The sequence below is a fragment of the Leptodactylus fuscus genome, unplaced genomic scaffold (assembly GCF_031893055.1).
Source record: "Leptodactylus fuscus isolate aLepFus1 unplaced genomic scaffold, aLepFus1.hap2 HAP2_SCAFFOLD_265, whole genome shotgun sequence".
In the NCBI taxonomy this organism is placed as follows: Eukaryota; Metazoa; Chordata; class Amphibia; order Anura; family Leptodactylidae; genus Leptodactylus; species Leptodactylus fuscus.
Genome location: NW_027440288.1, coordinates 93,287 through 118,667, shown reverse-complemented (window position 1 = coordinate 118,667; position 25,381 = coordinate 93,287). Strand labels below are relative to the sequence as shown.

Here is a 25,381-nt window from a genome sequence, read left to right as displayed (position 1 = left end):
AGTAGGTGTCACGTGAAAGAACCCGGCGGAAGATTCTAGTACTTGTAGTGCGCACACTAAACTGAAAGGGAAACTGATTGGTCAATGACATGGCGCCGCACGTGTATGTGTCACGCATGCGCAATAACCGCGCCAAATGACAACAAAACATAGACACAAGTTTGTTTTGTTTTTACACAAACTGGCCCAACAAAATGGCGGGCAAACGTGACAGGCAGTGCAAATAAGACCTGAGGTGGTGCAAATAAGACCTGAGGTGGTGCAAATAAGACCTGAGGTGGTGCAAACGTGACAGGCAGTGCAAATAAGACATGAGGTGGTGCAAACGTGACAGGCAGTGCAAATAAGACCTGAGGTGGTGCAGACATGACAGGCAGTGCATTAAGACATGAGGTGGTGCAGACGTGACAGGCAGTGCAAATAAGACATGAGGTGGTGCAGACGTGACAGGCAGTGCAAATAAGACATGAGGTGGTGCAAACGTGACAGGCAGTGCAAATAAGACCTGAGGTGGTGCAAATAAGACCTGAGGTGGTGCAAACGTGACAGGCTGTGCAAATAAGACATGAGGTGGAGCAAACGTAACAGGCAGTGCAAATAAGACCTGAGGTGGTGCAAACGTGACAGGCGGTGCAGATAAGACATGAGGTGGTGCAGACATGACAGGCAGTGCAGATAAGACCTGAGGTGGTGCAAATGTGACAGGCGATGCAGATAAGACATGAGGTGGTGCAGAAGTGACAGGCAGTGCAAATAAGACCTGAGGTGGTGCAAATAAGACCTGAGGTGGTGCAAATAAGACCTGAGGTGGTGCAAACGTGACAGGCTGTGCAAATAAGACATGAGGTGGAGCAAACGTAACAGGCAGTGCAAATAAGACCTGAGGTGGTGCAAACGTGACAGGCGGTGCAGATAAGACATGAGGTGGTGCAGACATGACAGGCAGTGCAGATAAGACCTGAGGTGGTGCAAATGTGACAGGCGATGCAGATAAGACATGAGGTGGTGCAGAAGTGACAGGCGGTGCAAATAAGACCTGAGGTGGTGCAAATAAGACCTGAGGTGGTGCAAATAAGACCTGAGGTGGTGCAAACGTGACAGGCTGTGCAAATAAGACATGAGGTGGTGCAAACGTGACAGGCAGTGCAAATAAGACCTGAGGTGGTGCAAATAAGACCTGAGGTGGTGCAAACGTGACAGGCAGTGCAAATAAGACCTGAGGTGGTGCAGACATGACAGGCAGTGCAGATAAGACCTGAGGTGGTGCAAATGTGACAGGCGATGCAGATAAGACATGAGGTGGTGCAGACATGACAGGCAGTGCAAATAAGACCTGAGGTGGTGCAAACGTGACAGGCTGTGCAAATAAGACCTGAGGTGGTGCAAACGTGACAGGCAGTGGTGCAAATGTGACAGGCGGTGCAAATAAGACCTGAGGTGGTGCAAATGTGACAGGCAGTGCAAATAAGACCTGAGGTGGTGCAAACGTAACAGGCAGTGCAGATAAGACCTGAGGTGGTGCAAACGTAACAGGCAGTGCAAATAAGACCTGAGGTGGTGCAAACGTGACAGGCAGTGCAAATAAGACCTGAGGTGGTGCAAACGTGACAGGCAGTGCAAATAAGACCTGAGGTGGTGCAAACGTGACAGGCAGTGCAAATAAGACCTGAGGTGGTGCAAATAAGACCTGAGGTGGTGCAAACGTGACAGGCAGTGCAAATAAGACATGAGGTGGTGCAAATAAGACCTGAGGTGGTGCAAACGTGACAGGCAGTGCAAATAAGACATGAGGTGGTGCAAACGTGACAGGCAGTGCAAATAAGACATGAGGTGGTGCAGACATGACAGGCAGTGCAAATAAGACCTGAGGTGGTGCAAACGTGACAGGCTGTGCAAATAAGACCTGAGGTGGTGCAAACGTGACAGGCAGTGGTGCAAACGTGACAGGCGGTGCAGATAAGACCTGAGGTGGTGCAAATGTGACAGGCGGTGCAAATAAGACCTGAGGTGGTGCAAATGTGACAGGCAGTGCAAATAAGACCTGAGGTGGTGCAAACGTGACAGGCGGTGCAGATAAGACCTGAGGTGGTGCAAACGTGACAGGCAGTGCAAATAAGACCTGAGGTGGTGCAAACGTGACAGGCAGTGGTGCAAACGTAACAGGCAGTGCAAATAAGACATGAGGTGGTGCAAACGTGACAGGTAGCCTAGATAAGACCTGAGGTGGTGCAAACGTGACAGGCAGTGCAAATAAGACATGAGGTGGTGCAAACGTGACAGGCAGTGCAGATAAGACCTGAGGTGGTGCAAACGTGACAGGCGGTGCAGATAAGACCTGAGGTGGTGCAAACGTGACAGGTAGCCTAGATAAGACCTGAGGTGGTGCAAACGTGACAGGCAGTGCAGATAAGACCTGAGGTGGTGCAGACATGACAGGCAGTGCAGATAAGACCTGAGGTGGTGCAAATGGGACAGGCGATGCAGATAAGACATGAGGTGGTGCAGACATGACAGGCAGTGCAAATAAGACCTGAGGTGGTGCAAACGTGACAGGCAGCCTAGATAAGACCTGAGGTGGTGCAGACATGACAGGCAGTGCAGATAAGACCTGAGGTGGTGCAAATGGGACAGGCGATGCAGATAAGACATGAGGTGGTGCAGACATGACAGGCAGTGCAAATAAGACCTGAGGTGGTGCAAACGTGACAGGCTGTGCAAATAAGACCTGAGGTGGTGCAAACGTGACAGGCGGTGCAGATAAGACCTGAGGTGGTGCAAACGTGACAGGCAGCCTAGATAAGACCTGAGGTGGTGCAAACGTGACAGGCAGCCTAGATAAGACCTGAGGTGGTGCAAACGTGACAGGCAGCCTAGATAAGACCTGAGGTGGTGCAAACGTGACAGGCAGTGGTGCAAACGTGACAGGCGGTGCAAATAAGACATGAGGTGGTGCAAACGTGACAGGCAGTGCAAATAAGACCTGAGGTGGTGCAAACGTGACAGGCGGTGCAGATAAGACCTGAGGTGGTGCAGATAAGACCTGAGGTGGTGCAAACATGACAGGCAGTGCAGATAAAACCTGAGGTGGTGCAAACGTGACAGGCAGTCCGGACAAGACCTGAACAATGTGAAGCCTCACAAATCTCATATAGTCGTGTGAATATGAGCAAAGTCTGAAAATGCAGCAGATTTACCACAGTGACTGATGCCTGATGATAAAGCTCTGCACCGTCTGGCCTTACACCACCATGTACAACACTATTTTGGTGCATTTCACGTCCTCAGCGATGTGCGCTTAAAAGCGCCAAAATAATGTAAAATTCTGGGCAACGAAAAGGTGGTGTAAAGGAAGACACGGCAGATTTATCAGCAAGCGTCAGTGACTGTGATAAACCTGGTGCAGTATAACACCGAGGAAACTAGTAACTGTGTATGAATTAGAGCGGGTATTACTTAAAGGGATCTTCCCTCTTTCACAGGATAGGGTTAAATTGTGAAGAGTTTGGCGTCCGACCACTCACCCATCACATGAATAGAGGTGTATGAGTACAGCGTCCCTCAGTAATAAGACGAGTGTGAACACAGGCAGTGCCCACAGGTCCCCAGTAAGCTTCTTCACGTTGAGGGTTGACCCTGTAATGACTCGCTAATGACTCTCTAATATCTTACTGGTTTTGATTAAATTTTTTATTTTTAAAACAGAAAAAGAGACGAAACATCAAAGTGACCATCAATGGTGCTTAAAGGGAACCTTCCACATGACTGACTCTGGCAATTTTTTCTCTAGCCCCCACCGCTCCTGAGTAATAAGTGCAGGTAGTAACCAGTCTCTGTATCGTCACATGGGTGGAGTCAGACAAGGGGGCGTGATTCAGAGCACCAATCAGCAGCAGCCAGAGCCAAGAATCACACCCCCTTGTCTGCCCCTGCCTGACCCCGCCCTCCTGACAGTGCAGAGCCTAACTAACCGGACCTATTGCTTGGGATTGGTGGGAGAGGAGCGGCGACTAGTGAAGGAAGCGAAGAATCGGAGGTGGCGAAGGGTTGTCTTTAAGGTGAACAAACCACAACAAGAGAAGAACTGCGCCACAATGGAGAATCAAGACTAGAGGAAGGGGAACATCTCTGAGGGGGGTGAGATATGAGCCCGTGCCAATGGCCGCCCCTTCCTGGTGACTGTGAGGACAACAACACGTTACAGCCATTTGCGGTTAGGATTAGTTCCTACCCCTTTAATGTGGACTACAGGACTACTGGAGGCCCTTAAAGGAAAAGTCCACCTTAATGGATCCACTTATACAGTATGTTGTAGGGATAAGACAGACTCCCAACCCTTTGGCACTGCTCTGGTAGTCAATGAACCTGTGAGGTTAAAGGTTAAATGCATTTTCCGTATATCTGATCAGCGGCGGTCCAACACTAAGATCCGAAAGCAGCGTGGCGCTACTATACAGTGGACGGGGCTGCCGCCCTGGGGATGGGTCATCAATATCACACATGCATTTTGGAGATGGAAATCGTCTGTCCCTAAATCTGCCAGACCATTATGGTGGATGTGAAGGATTTAAATATGGCGGCCGCTGCGTCTCTGCTGTAATATATCCGCTAATATCTCGGTGCCGTTTTGGGGTGGATCGCCATCCCAGGGCCATCAATCCACTAATCTGACAGCCAGGAGCCCACTGAAGCCTCACACAGTTGTCTTCTATGTACTGGGCGGCCTGTAATAGACGTCTATGGATTTTATGATACATTATATTAGTGACCAGACCCTTTGGGGGGGAGGCATTTTTTCCCAGATTCCCAGGAGTAGGAGGAGGAGTCGAACCCTCGCTGATCTGATATTGAGGGGAAGGGGGGGTCATCAGGGTTCTTATCCCCAAAAAACCCCTTTAAATGACTGGAAATCTGAAGCGCGGTCAGGATGTGTAGAGGAGACATCTCACAGGACCCTGCAATGTCGTCTCCTCATAGGATATAACAGAGATACAGTAAGGTGGAATTCCCCTTTAAGCAGTTGGCGTGATCCTCAATATCTACTCTTAAAGGCATTTGTGGTCTCCTGGCCAATTCTGATGATCTACCGTATGGATAACAGACTGGGGGGGCCCGTCACACAGACCCTGCACTGACTGGATACGCCAGACTACCTGTACAGGGGGCGTGGCTGGAAGCAGGAGGCTCCACCCCTTGTATAGCAGGAGGCTCCACCCCTATATACCAGGAGGCAGCTCCGCCCCCCATATAGCAGGTGGCTCCACCCCTATATAGCAGGAGGCTCCACCCTCCATATAGCATGGGGCGACTCCAACCCCCTGTATAACAGGTGGTTCCACCCTCCATATAGCAGGAGGTGGCTCCACCCCTCCGTATAGCATGTGGCTCCACTCCCATATGGCAAGAGGCTTCACCTCCTATATAGCAGGAGGTGGCTCCACCCCTCCGTATAGCAGGTGGCTCCACCCCCATATAGCAAGAGGCTTCACCCCCTATATAGCAGGAGGTGGCTCCACCCCTCCGTATAGCAGGTGGCTCCACCCCCATATAGCAAGAGGCTTCACCCCCTATATAGCAGGAGGTGGCTCCACCCCTCCGTATAGCAGGTGGCTCCACCCCCATATAGCAAGAGGCTTCACCCCCTATATAGCAGGAGGTGGCTCCACCCCTCCGTATAGCAGGTGGCTCCACCCCCTATATAGCAGGAGGCAGCTCCGCCCCTATATAGCAGGAGGTTCCACCCTCCATATAGCATGAGGCGGCTCCACCCCCCATATAACAGGTGGTTCCACCCTCCATATAGCAGGAGGTGGCTCCACCCCTCCGTATAGCAGGTGGCTCCACCCCCATATAGCAAGAGGCTTCATCCCTTATATAGCAGGAGGTGGCTCCACCCCCATATAGCAGGAGGCTCCACCCTCCCATATAACAGGTGGTTCCACCCTCCATATAGCAAGAGGCTTCATCCCTTATATACAGGAGGTGGCTCCTCCCCCATTTAGCAGGAGGCTCCACCCCCCACCCCCCACCCCCCCCGTATAGCAGGCAAATTCCAGCTGTGCTACTATTCCAGCACCACCACTATACAGTGCACCAAGGAGAGGTCATCACCATCACATCTGGCCAGGGGTCCAGAAAACCCCTTTATCTTCCTTTCCCCTCAACTGCGTATTAAATGCTGGAGTTCAGTGTCCTGAAGCCAGATGGGCCAGAATACAATATATACATATATAGAGGGGGGGCGATCATGGCGACTACTCCAGCGGCGGGGTGTGTATATAGTTCATGGCGGACCCGTCATCACCTTGTGTGGATCATCTGGTGCCTGTACAGGTTGGTTTCCCGGTTGAAGCACTTGCCGCATATCCGGCAGGCGTACGGTTTCTCCCCCGTGTGCGTTCTTTTGTGCCTGTTCAGACTGCCGCTGGCGGTGAAGACTTTCCCGCATTCTTCACATTCGTACGTTTTCTCCCCTATGTGTGTAGTCTGATGGTAGGCGAGGCGAGCGCTGGAGGTGAAACATTTGCCGCAGATGGAGCAGGCGTACGGCTTCTCCAGGGCGTGGACCAACATGTGCGTTTCAAGGGAGGACTTCAGTGCAAAGCGTCTACCGCACTCGGCGCAGGCGAACGGCTTCTCCCCAGTGTGGACGGCCTTGTGCGCCAGCAGATTGGACTTGACCGTAAAACACTTCCCGCACTCCGAACAAGCGAACAGCTTCTCCTCCGTGTGGACTTTAATGTGTTTGCCGAGCTCTGAAGACGTGGTGAAGTTCTTCCCACACTCGGCGCAAGAAAACAGGGCCGGGACGGCGTGGACTTTCCGGTGACTCTCAAGGTGCGACACTTCCGAGAAACACTTGTCGCACTCAGAACAAGGATGTGCGTTCAGGTCAGAGAGCGCAGCTTTAGAGTCTGGCGGGGTACTGGGCGGTACAGGGGGTCTTCTCTTACAGTCTGAGGGTCCTCCAGACGCCATGAGATGGGTCGACCCATCTGGGGGGAAAAAGGGGGAAGACGTGAGTCTGACAGAATACTCTTGGAAGAGGGCATAGGCCGCCTTTAAGAAGCAGATGCCTTTAACATGATATGTACAGTCATGGCCAAAAGTTTTGAGAATGATACAAATAGTAATTGTTACAAAGTCTACGGCTTCCGTTTTCCTAATGGCAATTTGCATATACTCCAGAATGTTATACAGAGTGATCAGCTTAACAGCAATTACTTACAAAGTCAATATTTGCCTAGAAAATGAACTTTATCCCCCAAAACACATTTCAACATCATTGCAGCCCTGCCTTAAAAGGACCAGCTAGCATCGTTTCAGTGATTGCTCCAGTAACACAGGTGTGGGTGTTGATGAGGACAGGGCTGGAGGTCAATCTGTCATGATTAAGTAAGAATGACACCACTGGACACTTTAAGAGGAGGCTGGTGCTTGGCATCATTGTTTCTCTTCTGTTAACCATGGTTATCTCTAAAGAAACACGTGCAGTCATCATTGCACTGCACAAAAATGGCCTAACAGGGAAGAGTATCGCAGCTAGAAAGATTGCACCTCAGTCACCAATCTATCGCATCATCAAGAACTTCAAGGAGAGAGGTTCCATTGTTGGCAAAAAGGCTCCAGGGCGCCCAAGAAAGACCAGCAAGCGCCAGGACCGTCTCTTAAAAGTGTTTCAGCTGCGGGATCGGGCTACCAGCAGTGCAGAGCTTGCTCAGGAATGGCAGCAGGCAGGTGTGAGTGCATCTGCACGCACTGTGAGGCGGAGACTCTTGGAGCAAGGCCTGGTCTCAAGGAGGGCAGCAAAGAAGCCACTTCTCTCCAGAAAAAACATCAGGGACAGACTGATATTCTGCAGAAGGTCCAGGGAGTGACTGCTGAGGACTGGGGGAAAGTCATTTTCTCTGATGAATCCCCTTTTCGATTGTTTGGGACATCTGGAGAACAGCTTATTGGGAGAAGAGGAGGTGAGCGCTACCACCAGTCTTGTCTCAGGCCAACTGTAAAGCATCCTGAAACCATTCATGTGTGGGGTGGCTTCTCAGCCAAGGGAATCGGCTCTCTCACAGTCTGACCTAAAAACACAGCCATGAATAAAGAATGGGACCAGAATGTCCTCCAAGAGCAACTTCTCCCAACCGTCCAGAGCAGTTTGGCCACCAACAATGCCTTCTCCAGCATGATGGAGCACCTTGCCATAAAGCAAAAGGTGATAACTAAATGGCTCAGGGAACAAAACAGAGAGATTTTGGGTCCATGGCCTGGAAAGTCCCCAGATCTTAATCCCATTGAGAACTTGTGGTCAATCATCAAGAGACGGGTGGACAAACAAAAACCTACAAATTCTGACAAAATGCAAGCATTGATTGTGCAAGAATGGACGGCTATCAGTCAGGATTTGGTCCAGAAGTTGATTGAGGGCTGCCGGGGAGAATTGCAGAGGTCCTGAAGAAGAAGGGTCAACACTGCAAATATTGCAACGCTGCATTAACTCATTCTAACTGTCAATATAAGCTTTTGTTACTCCGAATATGATTGCAATTCTATTTCTGTATGTGATAAAAACATCTGACAAACACACAGAAACCAGAGGGAGCAGATCATGTGACAAGAGGAGATTTGTGGCAGTCTCAGAACTTTTGGCCATGACTATTCAGTGTGCAGAGGGGAGGGACAAAAACTGGTAAAAGGCGTCTGTTCATTTAGGACTAAAACCCTGAGGTCATGAAGGAGTTAAACCCCAAAGCCGTACGCACCTTCGTGAATCTCCCACTCGGCCGCCCGCTGCAGGCGCGCCATCTCCTCCTCATCCACTTCGATCACTGCGGTCAGCGGGTGTTTTGCTCTACGTGGCAGGTCTGCAGGTATAACGTGGCATGGATTAGGATAAGGTTAGAGGACCTTCAGAAAGACTTGCGTGCGTCACCTCTCTACCTGCTCTGACTGTACCCATATATATATTGGCGTACAAAGCGGAAATAAACTCATCAGACAAGATGGCCGAATGTCTGCTTAGACTAACATCTATGGCTGGGATTGAACGGGTTGTGACCGACCTGTAAAACGTGACCACTTCCCTTCCAGAAAGAGCGCCACTGACCTGTAATACCAAACACAGCCTATCCAGATGAGTGGCGCTGTTCCTAGATGGAGGCAGCCATGTTTTTATGAATGTCATAGATGCCAGTGGGGACCCCCCCCCCCCTCTATAGAGGTAGATGACTGACCTCGCCTCTCGTCCGCTGCTCCCTCTTCTCTGTCAGACTTCACCTTCTCCGTCAGTGTCGTCTTACAAGTCCGCCCTGTATCACAACAAGTCAGTAGAAGAAAAACATCAGTAGTAATGATGGGGACATGACAGACAGCGAGACGCGGCTAAGAACAGTCACTGGTCACCTCTTCTCCGTTTTTTCGGGACGTCCTCCTCCTTACATTGCTCATCGTCCCACTTGCTCATCTCTTCTCCGTCTTCAAGGGATTTAATCTCGATCTTCAGATCATCTAAATCATCGCACTGAGAAATACAAGGAGGGGGAGAAGCAACAAGACATTATAGAATAAGGAATAAGCCATCCGGATTTTTGTGGTTTTTATTTTTCTGTATTTTTTATCTCTTCGGCTCAGAATTTATTGTTTCACTATTTATAGGATAGAAAAAAGAAAAAAAAATGATGAATATTATTTTGATGCAAATAAGATTTTTCATTGTTTTACTGTGATTTACAGTATATAACAGGGGTTGGCAACCCCTGGCACGCGAGGCCTATTTTGCTGGCACGGCAGGCAGCCTGCGACTTTCATGCATTAAATTAAGAGAGAGCGTCCCTTCAGTGCTCTGCTAGAGCTCAGGTGTAGGACACGCCCCCTTCTCTCCTTGCCACCAATCAGAGGAGGAGCTCCTGCCGTCTGCAGCCCTGAGGAGGAGAGGAAGCTCCGGGGAGCAAAGTGACAGCAAACACAACCCCAGGTACATGTGTGTTACTGACTATTCTTATTACTGTCAGGCATTGGGGGTTATTAATTTAGTTACAGTAACTCCATGTGCCTCACATTAATAGCAGTTACCCCATCATGCCCCTCACATTAACCCCTGTGTGGCTCACATAAGGGTTACTGATGTGTGAGACATATGGGGTACTATATAATGAAGATATTTACTTAATTATTACCCCCATATGTCTCTCATATCAGTATCCCTTATGTAAAGCACAGGGGGTTAATGTGAGGGACATGATGGGGCTAACTGCTATTAATATGAGGTACATGGAGTTGCTAAACTGTGACACACATGACCAGACTTTTTATTCACAACTGTGGATATAAGTACAGACCTATACATGTCAATAGACCCGTGTATACATGACTGTGTATATGGGCCAAATTGAAGAGCTGAAAATTATAGAGTAGGTCCTATACATCCCCTATATCTGTCCTATACATCCCCTATATCTGTCCTATACATCCCCTATATCTGTCCTATACATCCCCTATATCTGTCCTATACATCCCCTATATCTGTCCTATACTTCCCCTATATCTGTCCTATACATCCCCTATATCTGTCCTATACATCCCCTATATCTGTCCTATACATCCCCTATATCTGTCCTATACATCCCCTATATCTGTCCTATACATCCCCTATATCTGTCCTATACATCCCCTATATCTGTCCTATACATCCCCTATATCTGTCCTATACATCCCCTATATCTGTCCTATACTTCCCCTATATCTGTCCTATACATCCCCTATATCTGTCCTATACATCCCCTATATCTGTCCTATACTTCCCCTATATCTGTCCTATACATCCCCTATATCTGTCCTATACATCCCCTATATCTGTCCTATACATCCCCTATATCTGTCCTATACATCCCCTATATCTGTCCTATACTTCCCCTATATCTGTCCTATACATCCCCTATATCTGTCCTATACATCCCCTATATCTGTCCTATACTTCCCCTATATCTGTCCTATACATCCCCTATATCTGTCCTATACATCCCCTATATCTGTCCTATACATCCCCTATATCTGTCCTATACATCCCCTATATCTGTCTGCATTTGTGGCCCTGTCAATTCATTTTTAATGTACAGGTCATTGATCACCACATCCGTGCCATTTGTATGCAGGAGGCCTAAGGCTGAGGCCCCACATTGCAGAAATGCAGCGTTTTTGTTGCAGATTTTGATGCGGTTTATTTTAACCAAAGCTAAAAATGGCTACAGAAGGAATGGGAAATATATAGGAAGCTTCTTATACGTCTCCCTTCTGCTCAATCCACTCCTGGCTTAGGCTCAGAAAAACGCAGCAAAATATGCAACAAAAAAAGCTGCGTTTCCACAACGTGGGGGGCCCGGCCTTAGGCTAAAGCCCCACATTGCAGAAGCAAAGCTTTTTTTTGTTGCAGATTTTTTTTTTTTTTTTTTTTAGCCAAAGCCAGGAGTGGATTGAGCAGAAAATAGAAGTACAAGTAGCTCCCTATACATTTCCTATTTCCCATTCGTTTTGTAGTCAGTTTTGCCTTTGATGGGAAAAAAAAAAAAAAAGCAGCGTTTTTGCAACGTGGGGCATCATCCTTAGTGGGAGTCTATTGGGGGGGGGGGGTAACACTGTGTACTCAGGTGCAACTAAAGCCAAATCCAGTTTCTGGGCACCAGTCACTTTTGGGGTAACTGTGACATTGATTAAGTCCTGCCCGGGGTTTTGCTATTACTGCACTGCCAGGAATGAAAAGAGACTGAATTGAATTTACATGTCACTGAGGGCGGGGTCACATCTGCGCCCGGTCTCCTCTTTGCAGGTTTCCGTTTCCTGCCTGAGAAACTGGACAGGAGACAGAAACCGGCAGTCACTTTTCAAACCCAATCACTTCAATAGATTTGCAAAGTGTCCGCCCGGGAGCGTCTTCTTCCTCTCTGCAGCAAAAGCGGTTTTTTTCTTTACTGGACACAAAATCGGACATACAGGACTTTGTGACCGATTAAAAAAAAAAAAAAACGCTTTTGTCGCAGAGACCAGAAGATGCTAATGGTCGGACACTGACTGCCGAGCTTCTGTCTCCTGTCCAGTTTCTCAGGCAGAAGACGGAAACTCATAAAGCTGGGACTGGACGCAGGTGTGAACCCGCCCTTACAGAAAACTGAAGTTACTGACGGCTGGGGACTAGATGCAGCACCCATCGAATATTGTGTGTCTCCCCCTACAGGTGTTACCTCACTCTGCTCCCAGTCACATACATTATCACTAAGTGTGGGTTACACATGCACTTACAGCTATTTGCCTGGATACACATGTGCTTTTCCATTAAAAGCAATATGAGTTCATGTGGCTGGGAGCGCAGTATGACAGCGCCCCTATGTCTGTGCTATATGACTTTAGTTCGGTGTCGTCAGCCTTACAATTACTGCCCGGAACTCCCAGGACCTCATCTTTGATTTTTTTTAATTTAAATCGGCACGCTGAACAAAAAAGGTTGCCTCCCCCTGGTATATAACATGAATAATGGCGGAGATTTTATTGTCAGGGCTCGTTCACATCTGCGCCCGGCACTCCGTACTTCAGGTTTCCGTTTCCTGCATAAAACAGAGCAGGATTCGGAAACCTGCAGGACTCTCTTATTCATTTGAATGGGTGAGAAAGCTGTCCGGCCGTGAGCGGCGGTGAGCGTTTTATGCTCTCCGCCGCAAAACCGGTTTTTTTAATCCGGACACAGAGTCGGACATGCAGTACTCTGTGTCCGGATTAAAAAAATCCGGTTTCGCGGCGGAGAGCCTAAAACGCTCACCGCCGCTCACAGCCGGACCCGGTCTGTGCTTTGCGTCTTCTTACATGTAGAAGACGGAAAGCACAGAACGGAGACCAGAACGCAGGTGTGAATCGAGCGTCAGTCATAAAAATACCAAGAAAATTACCAAATAAAAATAACACAACCAACCGGGGATCATCCAAAGTGAGGCCCCCCCAACCCTTTAGGACATGTTCACACAGAGATTTATTTACAGGCAAGTTTTAAGGCAGAATCTAGAAGCACCTCCCAACTCTGTCAGTCACCCTGTATACTGATATACTATGTGTGTAACCCAGTCACAACCAACATAACGCAGGGGAGACGTGGCCGTATCACCTCCTGGGAGACGCCACCGTATTATCTCAGGTCTTCTATCATTGCTGGTATCTACCTGGGAAGAATATGCAAATCTGTCTTCCATGCTGTAAATAGGAAGAGAGCGCCTCAGTCATGCAGCCCACTAGGGGGCGCTCCCTTTAACATCATGTCTGACCTTCCCAGAGGTCTTTGCTGCAAATGATGTGGGATTTTACCAATTTTACATCATGGAAGACAGATTTGCATATTCTTCCCATAATCCCTTACAGGGGAGCATCTATGGCTTAATAAGACTCCACACACCTACATGGTGGTCTCTCCCTAAGGAGTGACGATATCCCCTTAACCCTGTCTTGAAGCCTCTCACCTCTGCCAAGTCAGTCTTCTCTGCGCCGAGCTGAAGAGATCCAATCAGATGGAAACAGCTGTCCTCGGCTGAGAGACTGACTTGGTAAAATCCCACATCAGTGCAGCAAAGGCCTCTGGGAAGGTCGGGTATCTACCTGTTCATCCTGGGGGGCTTCATCGTCATCTTCTGAGGAATCCTCTGGTGAAGGAGGACGACAAAGCTTCTCTGGTGAACTTCTGTTACTGGATGTTCCTGCAGGACAGACATGGAAATAAACTTATAGAGCAGGCCGGCCATACACATGGATGAGGCAGCGTTCATACCAAGGCCTGCTACATCTACTAAGGGGGATCTTACTATGAATACACCCCAAATCAGCAGGCAGTGAGAGCACTGAGTGTATACTGAGTATATACAGAAAGTCCCCCCCCCCCCCCCCCATGTATTTTAATAGGGCCCTTGGAAAAAGCAGAAGTGCAGTGCTCGGCTATCACAGGTGGTCCTAGTGCAATGAATGGAGTGGGGGGGCTAGCCTAAGGGTTCGTCCTCACCGGTGCTGTCTGTGCTATGTTCGGCCATCTCATAGGTCTCTTCTTCTTTGACAATCATGGTCTGGGTTCCAGTTGTGTCTGTGGGGATCTCGCTCTAAGGAGAAGACAAAATGAATTAAACTCTATTGCTGAAATGTTCCTTAAAGGGGAACTCCAGCCATATACCATTACCCAATCAGTAACACTGTAGGATAAGCAGGTGCCTAGGACTACACCGGCTGGCAGACATTATATAGGATTTCCAGAGAGTTTTGCACTTGGAAGTCCCCAAAGTGCCCTCAACAGTCCGCACAACATTGCAATGACTGGGGCTTGTAGTTCTAGGCCAGTGGCGTAACTACCGCCATAGCAGCAGAGGAAGCTGCCACAGGGCCCGGGACATTAGGGGCCCAGTGACAGCCGCTACCATCATTAGACTCGGGGGTCTTTTCGGACACCCCCCACCCCGAGTATAATGATTGGCGGACCGGGAGAGGTAAGAAACATAAAAAACATGTTACTTACCTCTCCACGATCCTGCCAGGCCTCCTTCTAGACGTCTCTGACGTCACATGAACCCGGCCTGCGTCCCGGGTCATGTGACGTCTGACGTCATTGAACAAGGACAGCAGTGGAGAAGACCGCGAAGGAGCCGGGGACAGGTAAGAAACAGTTTTTTTTATGTTTTTTTATTCCCCCAGGTCTCTAATTATTATACTCTGGGGTCTGAAAAGATAAATAGAGTATAATAATTGTTTATGGGTGTCCACAGTGGGACATAATACTGTGTGCAGGGGCCACTATGGGACATAATACTGTGTGCAGGGGCCACTATGGGACATAATACTGTGTGCAGGGGTCACTATGGGGACATAATACTGTGTGCAGGGGCCACTATGGGACGTAATACTGTGTGCAGGGGCCACTATGGGGGATAATACTGTGTGCAGGGGCCACTATGGGACGTAATACTGTGTGCAGGGGTCACTATGGGGACATAATACTGTGTGCAGGGGTCACTATGGGACATAATACTGTGTGCAGGGGCCACTATGGGACATAATACTGTGTGCAGGGGTCACTATGGGACATAATACTGTGTGCAGGGGCCACTATGGGAGATAATACTGGGTGATGGGGCCACTATGGGGGATAATACTGTGTGCAGGGGTCACTATGGGACATAATACTGTGTGCAGGGGCCACTATGGGACATAATACTGTGTGCAGGGGCCACTATGGGACATAATACTGTGTGCAGGGGCCACTATGGGGGATAATACTGTGTGTAGGGGCCACTATGGGACATAATACTGTGTGCAGGGGCCACTATGGGGGATAATACTGTGTGCAGGGGCCACTATGGGGTATAATACTGTGTGCAGGGGCCACTATGGGACATAATACTGTGTGCAGGGGTCACTATGGGGACATAATACTGTGTGCAGGGGCCACTATGGGACGTAATACTGTGTGCAGGGGCCACTATGGGGGATAATACTGTGTGCAGGGGCCACTATGGGACGTAATACTGTGTGCAGGGGTCACTATGGGGACATAATACTGTGTGCAGGGGTCACTATGGGACATAATACTGTGTGCAGGGGCCACTATGGGACATAATACTGTGTGCAGGGGTCACTATGGGACATAATACTGTGTGCAGGGGCCACTATGGGAGATAATACTGGGTGATGGGGCCACTATGGGGGATAATACTGTGTGCAGGGGTCACTATGGGACATAATACTGTGTGCAGGGGCCACTATGGGACATAATACTGTGTGTAGGGCCACTATGGGGGATAATACTGTGTGCAGGGGCCACTATGGGACATAATACTGTGTGCAGGGGCCACTATGGGACATAATACTGTGTGCAGGGGCCACTATGGGACATAATACTGTGTGCAGGGGTCACTATGGGGACATAATACTGTGTGCAGGGGCCACTATGGGACATAATACTGTGTGCAGGGGTCACTATGGGACATAATACTGTGTGCAGGGGCCACTGTGGGACATAATACTGTGTGCAGAGGCCACTGTGGGACATAATACTGTGTGCAGGGGCCACTATGGGACATAATACTGTGTGCAGGGGCCACTATGGGGCATAATACTGTGTGCAGGGGCCACTATGGGACATAATACTGTGTGCAGGGGCCACTATGGGGACATAATACTGTGTGCAGGGGCCACTATGGGACATAATACTGTGTGCAGGGGCCACTATGGGGGATAATACTGTGTACAGGGGCCACTATGGGACATAATACTGAGTGCAGGGGCCACTATGGGGGATAATACTGTGTGCAGGGGCCACTATGGGACATAATACTGTGTGCAGGGGCCACTATGGGGGATAATACTGTGTGCAGGGGCCACTATGGGGGATAATACTGTGTGCAGGGGCCACTATGGGACATAATACTGTGTGCAGGGGCCACTATGGGACATAATACTGTGTGCAGGGGCCACTATGGGACATAATACTGTGTGCAGGGGCCACTATGGGACATAATACTGTGTGCAGGGGCCACTATGGGACATAATACTGTGTGCAGGGGTCACTATGGGGGATAATACTGTGTGCAGGGGCCACTATGGGACATAATACTGTGTGCAGGGGTCACTATGGGGACATAATACTGTGTGCAGGGGCCACTATGGGACATAATACTGTGTGCAGGGGTCACTATGGGACATAATACTGTGTGCAGGGGCCACTATGGGGCATAATACTGTGTGCAGGGGCCACTATGGGGCATAATACTGTGTGCAGGGGCCACTATGGGGTATAATACTGTGTTCAGGGGCCACTATGGGACATAATACTGTGTGCAGGGGCCACTATGGGACATAATACTGTGTGCAGGGGCCACTATGGGGCATAATACTGTGTGCAGGGACCACTATGGGGCATAATACTGTGTGCAGGGGCCACTATGGGACATAATACTGTGTGCAGGGGCCACTATGGGGCATAATACTGTGTGCAGGGACCACTATGGGAGATAATACTGTGTGCAGGGGCCACTATGGGGTATAATACTGTGTTCAGGGGCCACTATGGGACATAATACTGTGTGCAGGGGCCACTATGGGACATAATACTGTGTGCAGGGGCCACTATGGGGCATAATACTGTGTGCAGCGGCCACTATGGGGGATAATACTGTGTGCAGCGGCCACTATGGGGGATAATACTGTGTGCAGCGGCCACTATGGGGGATAATACTGTGTGCAGGGGCCACTATGGGACATAATACTGTGTGCAGGGGCCACTATGGGGGATAATACTGTGTGCAGGGGCCACTATGGGACATAATACTGTGTGCAGGGGCCACTATGGGACATAATACTGTGTGCAGGGGCCACTATGGGGGATAATACTGTGTACAGGGGCCACTATGGGACATAATACTGAGTGCAGGGGCCACTATGGGGGATAATACTGTGTGCAGCGGCCACTATGGGGGATAATACTGTGTGCAGGGGCCACTATGGGACATAATACTGTGTGCAGGGGCCACTATGGGGGATAATACTGTGTGCAGGGGCCACTATGGGACATAATACTGTGTGCAGGGGCCACTATGGGACATAATACTGTGTGCAGGGGCCACTATGGGGGATAATACTGTGTACAGGGGCCACTATGGGACATAATACTGAGTGCAGGGGCCACTATGGGGGATAATACTGTGTGCAGGGGCCACTATGGGACATAATAGTGTGTGCAGGGGTCACTATGGGACATAATACTGTGTGCAGGGGCCACTATGGGGGATAATACTGTGTGCAGGGGCCACTATGGGGGATAATACTGTGTGCAGGGGCCACTATGGGGGATAATACTGTGTGCAGAGGCCACTATGGGACATAATACTGTGTGCGGGGGCCACTATAGGACATAATACTGTGTGCGGGGGCCACTATGGGGGATAATACTGTGTGCAGGGGCCACTATAGGGATAATACTGTGTGCAGGGGCCACTATGGGACATAATACTGTGTGCAGGGGCCACTATGGGGCATAATACTGTGTGCAGGGGCCACTATGGGGCATAATACTGTGTGCAGGGGCCACTATGGGGCATAATACTGTGTGCAGGGGCCACTATGGGGCATAATACTGTGTGCAGGGGCCACTATGGGGCATAATACTGTGTGCAGGGACCACTATGGGAGATAATACTGTGTGCAGGGGCCACTATGGGGTATAATACTGTGTTCAGGGGCCACTATGGGACATAATACTGTGTGCAGGGGCCACTATGGGGGAGAATACTGTGTGCAGGGGCCACTATGGGGTATAATATTGTGTGAAGGGGCCACTATGGGGCATGGTAAAATGCGCAGGAAAGCGTGTGTGGGGGGGGGGGGGGGGGAGGTCGAGGTCTTCGGTGTCGGTCGGGCCCCCCCCCCCCCCATGTCAAAAGTTTGCCACAGGGCCCCGTCATTCCTAGTTACGCCATTGTTCTAGGCCCTACTATATGGGGGGGGGGGAGGGGGGGCACAGTATTTGGAGTCCCAGTGATGTGACACTTATCCACTATCCTGTGTCTGTAATGGGACCGCCCCTTTAAGCTTTCTGGTGCCGCTTATCATCACCCTAATGCCATAACCTGGGAATACTAACCAAGCCAGAGCGAGGAAGCTGCGAGTCGCAGGGAGCTATCCCATAATATTGTGTGTGCCATGTAAGAACCTACCAGGAGCGGACACTGCGGGGCCACGGCCTCTTCTGTAGTCACAGCAGGTGGGGACTTCTCATAGGGTTCTTTGTTCTTGGCTCCGTCTGAGGGATGTAAATCAGATCACGTCACATAATAGTTACCTGCAGCCCCTTCAGGAGTGAACTATGGAAACAAAGGGGCCAATACACCATAGATAGGGGCCAAACCCCCAAGCCAAGTGTGCAGGTGCTCTCAAGAGGGAGTAGGGCTCTACCAGACACTCCCCGAGAATGAAGGACTGGCCGTAGCGACATTCATCATCCCCATCGGTCATTCCTCTGCTGCCAGAGGCGTGCGGCACCGTGCTGAAGGAATGGAGGCCGAGGAGGAGGCCAGCCATACACTTCATCAATAAAAGTGCAGAGTCTGTGCTGACGATCAACCCAAAGCGATCAGGTGGTCGAAAATATCCAACATGGCCGACCTATTTGTCAGCCGCAAACGACTGCTTGAGGCATCTACAGGTCCAAACAAGAGCCAAAATGGTTGAACTGGCCAGTGGCAACGTGTATGGCTGGCCTCAGGGATGTCTTGGATGAGGTCAAAGGACAAGGCATGACCCGTATGTTCTCCAAGGAAAAGCAAGCGATCCGCAGGGTGTGCAGGTGACCTTACTATAGAAGGGAGTCACTCACCCGGTGTCCTGTGCTGCTGCGCCTGAGGCGGCTCCTCCCGTGTTGGACTGTTAGGCCTTTCTAAATCATCAGACTCTTCCATGGAGAAATAGACGGTGACATCCTGACACCTTATGGGAACCTGACAACACAATGACACCGTCATCACCAGACACCGTAGTGGATAGTCCGAGGGACCCACCCTCCCTAATGTGTATGAGGCCTTAGGGGTCTTCCATAAGGTACCTCCCCCCAATATGAGTAGACCAGCACTATATACAGTACATTGGGGCTCAGCAGCGCTCACCTCTCCAGTCAGCAGATGGGTGATGGTCTGGGTGAGCTCCAGGATCTTCTGCTCGTTGCGTCCGTCTTCTATCATCGGGTCTCTCTTGGGGTCTTTGCTCTCTTTCCTACAGAATCCTCCAGATACAATGGGGCTACTGCTGTGTGTGACTCGGCCACCAGACATCTTCAGGACGACGTAATCCTGTGAATGGCGGTATAGTAGTATATTTACCTTAGTACGGGGCCAGGATGCAAGTGGCCGGCCTGCAGAGTGATATATGAGCCAAAGCCCCTGTATTCTCTACTCACATCTAATGTCCTGTATTACTAATACAGATAAGCGGGGTCATGTGACGTCATTCCCAGAATCCCTCCCCTCTCCGGTAACGTCCTGTATTACTAATACAGATAAGCGGGGTCATGTGACGTCATTCCCAGAATCCCTCCCCTCTCCGGTAACGTCCTGTATTACTAATACAGATAAGCGGGGTCATGTGACGTCATTCCCAGAATCCCTCCCCTCTCCGGTAACGTCCGGTATTACTAATACAGATAAGCGAGGTCATGTGACGTCATTCCCAGAATCCCTCACCTCTCCGGTAACGTCCGGTATTACTAATACAGATAAGCGAGGTCATGTGACGTCATTCCCAGAATCCCTCACCTCTCCGGTAACGTCCTGTATTACTAATACAGATAAGCGGGGTCATGTGACGTCATTCCCAAAATCCCTCCCCTCTCCGGTAACGTCCTGTATTACTAATACAGATAAGCGGGGTCATGTGACGTCATTCCCAGAATCCCTCCCCTCTCCGGTAACGTCCTGTATTACTAATACAGATAAGCGGGGTCATGTGACGTCATTCCCAGAATCCCTCCCCTCTCCGGTAACGTCCGGTATTACTAATACAGATAAGCGGGGTCATGTGACGTCATTCCCAGAATCCCTCACCTCTCCGGTAACGTCCGGTATTACTAATACAGATAAGCGGGGTCATGTGACGTCATTCCCAGAATCCCTCACCTCTCCGGTAACGTCCGGTATTGCTAATACAGATAAGCGGGGTCATGTGACGTCATTCCCAGAATCCCTCCCCTCTCCGGTAACGTCCGGTATTGCTAATACAGATAAGCGGGGTCATGTGACGTCATTCCCAGAATCCCTCACCTCTCCGGTAACGTCCTGTATTACTAATACAGATAAGCGGGGTCATGTGACGTCATTCCCAGAATCCCTCCCCTCTCCGGTAACGTCCGGTATTACTAATACAGATAAGCGGGGTCATGTGACGTCATTCCCAGAATCCCTCCCCTCTCCGGTAACGTCCGGTATTACTAATACAGATAAGCGAGGTCATGTGACGTCATTCCCAGAATCCCTCCCCTCTCCGGTAACGTCCTGTATTACTAATACATATAAGCGGGGTCATGTGACGTCATTCCCAGAATCCCTCACCTCTCCGGTAACGTCCGGTATTACTAATACAGATAAGCGGGGTCATGTGACGTCATTCCCAGAATCCCTCCCCTCTCCGGTAACGTCCGGTATTACTAATACAGATAAGCGGGGTCATGTGACGTCATTCCCAGAATCCCTCACCTCTCCGGTAACGTCCGGTATTACTAATACAGATAAGCGGGGTCATGTGACGTCATTCCCAGAATCCCTCCCCTCTCCGGTAACGTCCTGTGTTACTAATACAGATAAGCGAGGTCATGTGACGTCATTCCCAGAATCCCACCCCTCTCCGGTAACGTCCTGTATTACTAATACAGATAAGCGAGGTCATGTGACGTCATTCCCAGAATCCCTCACCTCTCCGGTAACGTCCGGTATTACTAATACAGATAAGCGTGGTCATGTGACGTCATTCCCAGAATCCCTCACCTCTCCGGTAACGTCCGGTATTACTAATACAGATAAGCGTGGTCATGTGACGTCATTCCCAGAATCCCTCACCTCTCCGGTAACGTCCTGTATTACTAATACAGATAAGCGGGGTCATGTGACGTCATTCCCAGAATCCCTCACCTCTCCGGTAACGTCCGGTATTACTAATACAGATAAGCAAGGTCATGTGACGTCATTCCCAGAATCCCTCACCTCTCCGGTAACGTCCTGTATTACTAATACAGATAAGCGGGGTCATGTGACGTCATTCCCAGAATCCCTCACCTCTCCGGTAACGTCCTGTATTACTAATACAGATAAGCGGGGTCATGTGACGTCATTCCCAGAATCCCTCACCTCTCCGGTAACGTCCTGTATTACTAATACAGATAAGCGGGGTCATGTGACGTCATTCCCAGAATCCCTCACCTCTCCGGTAACGTCCTGTATTACTAATACAGATAAGCGTGGTCATGTGACGTCATTCCCAGAATCCCTCACCTCTCCGGTAACGTCCGGTATTACTAATACAGATAAGCGAGGTCATGTGACGTCATTCCCAGAATCCCTCACCTCTCCGGTAACGTCCTGTATTACTAATACAGATAAGCGGGGTCATGTGACGTCATTCCCAGAATCCCTCACCTCTCCGGTAACGTCCTGTATTACTAATACAGATAAGCGGGGTCATGTGACGTCATTCCCAGAATCCCTCACCTCTCCGGTCAGCAGATACAGAATATCTAGGGCGATGTGCACGATCCTCTCAATCATTTGCTTCCTGGTCTTGTCCATGCTGAGTGATTCGGTCGGGTCATCGAGCCGCGACAGCTTCATTGTTGCGATGGCCGCCGGTGCTTTACAGAGGTTGTGGGGCCGCGTTCACCTGCAGGACAAATCTGCAAAGCAATAAGTAGGAGATATAAGGAGTCCAAACCCAAACTCAGGGTCCCCTGTATTGCCTGATATAAAGGTGTGCACTGTGGTTACTCTAGCGCCTCCTTCTGGAGGGTCGCTCCCTATAGATCAATGCCAGGTTTTCCAGTCTTCTTAGCAGGGCGTGCACGCTGTAATAAATCCCTGTACGCTGCATTCAGGTGGCCTCATGGGGGCGACGTCTCCTTAATAAGACACAGGACCCCGACTGACCACAGGGAACCGGCCAATCACTTGTGGACCTCAACCATCAGGCAAATAAAGAGTTAAACCTGTAATGTAAGATAGGCCACAGCAGCAGCCCCCATACACACATTAGATTGGGGTGCCCCCATACACATTAGATTGGAGTGCCCCCCATACACACATTAGATTGGAGTGCCCCCCATACACACATTAGATTGGAGTGCCCCATACACACATTAGATTGGGGTGCCCCCCATACACACATTAGATTGGGGTGCCCCCCATACACACATTAGATTGGGGTGCCCCCCATACACACATTAGATTGGGGTGCCCCCCATACACACATTAGATTGGGGTGCCCCCCATACACACATTAGATTGGGGTGCCCCCCATACACACATTAGATTGGGGTGCCCCCCATACACACATTAGATTGGGGTGCCCCCCATACACACATTAGATTGGGGTGCCCCCCATACACACATTAGATTGGGGTGCCCCCCATACACACATTAGATTGGGGTGCCCCCCATACACACATTAGATTGGGGTGCCCCCCATACACACATTAGATTGGGGTGCCCCCCATACACACATTAGATTGGGGTGCCCCCCATACACACATTAGATTGGGGTGCCCCCCATACACACATTAGATTGGGGTGCCCCCCATACACACATTAGATTGGGGTGCCCCCCATACACACATTAGATTGGGGTGCCCCCCATACACACATTAGATTGGGGTGCCCCCCATACACATTAGATTGGGGTGCCCCCCATACACATTAGATTGGGGTGCCCCCCATACACATTAGATCGGGGTGCCCCCCATACACATTAGATCGGGGTGCCCCCCATACACATTAGATCGGGGTGCCCCCCATACACATTAGATCGGGGTGCCCCCCATACACATTAGATCGGGGTGCCCCCCATACACATTAGATCGGGGTGCCCCCCATACACATTAGATCGGGGTGCCCCCCCATACACATTAGATCGGGGTGCCCCCATATACATTAGATCGGGGTGCCCCCATACACATTAGATCGGGGCTGCCCCCCCACACATTAGATCGGGGGTGCCCCCCCACACATTAGATCGGGGGTGCCCCCCCACACATTAGATTGGGGTGCCCCCCCACACATTAGATTGGGGTGCCCCCCCACACATTAGATTGGAGTGCCCCCCATACACATTAGATTGGGGTGCCCCCCATACACATTAGATCGGGGTGCCCCCATACACATTAGATCGGGGTGCCCCCATACACATTAGATCGGGGTGCCCCCATACACATTAGATCGGGGTGCCCCCATACACATTAGATCGGGGTGCCCCCATACACATTAGATCGGGGTGCCCTCATACACATTAGATCGGGGTGCCCCCATACACATTAGATCGGGGTGCCCCCATACACATTAGACAGTCTGCTGGTTCACCTGACCTCGCTGTAACGTATACGGCGGCCATATTGGTATATCTGCTGTACTGCTGGAGCCAGCGCTATTCACTTCAGTGGCGCGGACCTGCAGTTCTCCACACATCCTATACACAGGTGTGGCGCTGTTTCTGGATGAGAGCAGCCATGTTTTTCCAATCTTGTACAAGCCCTTTTATATAATTGATGGCCTATCCCTAGATCAGGTGATTGAGGATTGCCAATGGTCTGACGCCCGGCCCCATCACCTGGTGTGAGCGCTGCTGCTGCCCCCTTCAGTACTTACTAAGTACAGCGCCCTCTTTGTACGGTGGCTCTGCCTGGTATTGCAGCCCATTCATTTGAATGGGCCTGAATTGGGAAGAAGTCATGTGATGAATGTGCCGCCACATGGAGGAGGAGCGGCCGCTGGGGGTAACAATAGGTCGTCAGGTTACAAGTCCCAGAAATCCCTTTAAGACGCACATACAACACCTTAAAGGGGATGTCACTGTTATCAGCCATTACTTCCATAGTTGTCTATAGCAACCATCCAATTCCCATCATGCTCTGCTTTAGATCCCGCCCACAAGTTACCCCATAGGGTTGCTAGGGGCAACACCCTATAACCCCTCCCCTCTGCCAGTATGCTACAGCCCCATCTCTGCTCATTCTCTATTGCGGCTCCTCAATGACGACACTGAGCTCCGCGCTTTACGGCTCGCACTACACAACCACGCGGGGTGTCACCTGTAGATGCCGGGAGTTCTTGGTCCTCCAGGGCGGCGTGTATAGGAGGACTGTTGTATCTGCCAGAGCCCCGTCTCATGGCCCAGAGTCCCCGGCAGAGGGAAATCACGTGACCCGCCATGTCTGCAGGCGCGGAGGACATTTTGTTGAAGTCCCGCAGCAGGACGTTCTGCCTCTAGTGGACAATCTGTATAAATAGCGCGTGTGGCCTCAGCGCTCCGCTGCCATCTAGTGGTGACATGGAGTATAGCAGGCGGAGCTGGCAATTCAATAAGTCAAATATTCTGTATAAACTCCTCATGTAGATCAGTCACATCAATGCCAGAGATACCGTCCTTACTGCAGAGCCAGCCACATTGTCTCATAGCAGTGCCCCTATAGTCATGCCAGTCACATTGCCCCATAGCAGTGCCCCTATAGTCATGCCAGTCACATTGCCCCATAGCAGTGCCCCTATAGTCATGCCAGTCACATTGCCCCATAGCAGTGCCCCTATAGTCATGCCAGTCACATTGTCCCATAGCAGTGCCCCTATAGTCATGCCAG

General features: G+C 50.3%; 1 protein-coding gene across 1 annotated transcript; it reads right to left on the bottom strand.

Annotated features, from left to right (window-relative positions):
* Positions 1–6,047: 6,047 nt before the first annotated feature.
* LOC142187871 (uncharacterized) lies at positions 6,048–24,944 on the bottom strand. Its single transcript, XM_075261680.1, has 11 exons — positions 24,836–24,944; positions 22,251–22,432; positions 19,662–19,844; positions 19,376–19,496; positions 18,717–18,802; positions 14,021–14,114; positions 13,624–13,721; positions 9,397–9,514; positions 9,228–9,302; positions 8,757–8,858; positions 6,048–6,992 (listed from the first exon to the last, which is right to left on the bottom strand). Exons 2-11 carry the CDS (start codon positions 22,368–22,370, stop codon positions 6,298–6,300), a joined length of 1,692 nt encoding a protein of 563 aa, XP_075117781.1. The 5' UTR covers positions 22,371–22,432; positions 24,836–24,944; the 3' UTR covers positions 6,048–6,297.
* Positions 24,945–25,381: the final 437 nt, after the last annotated feature.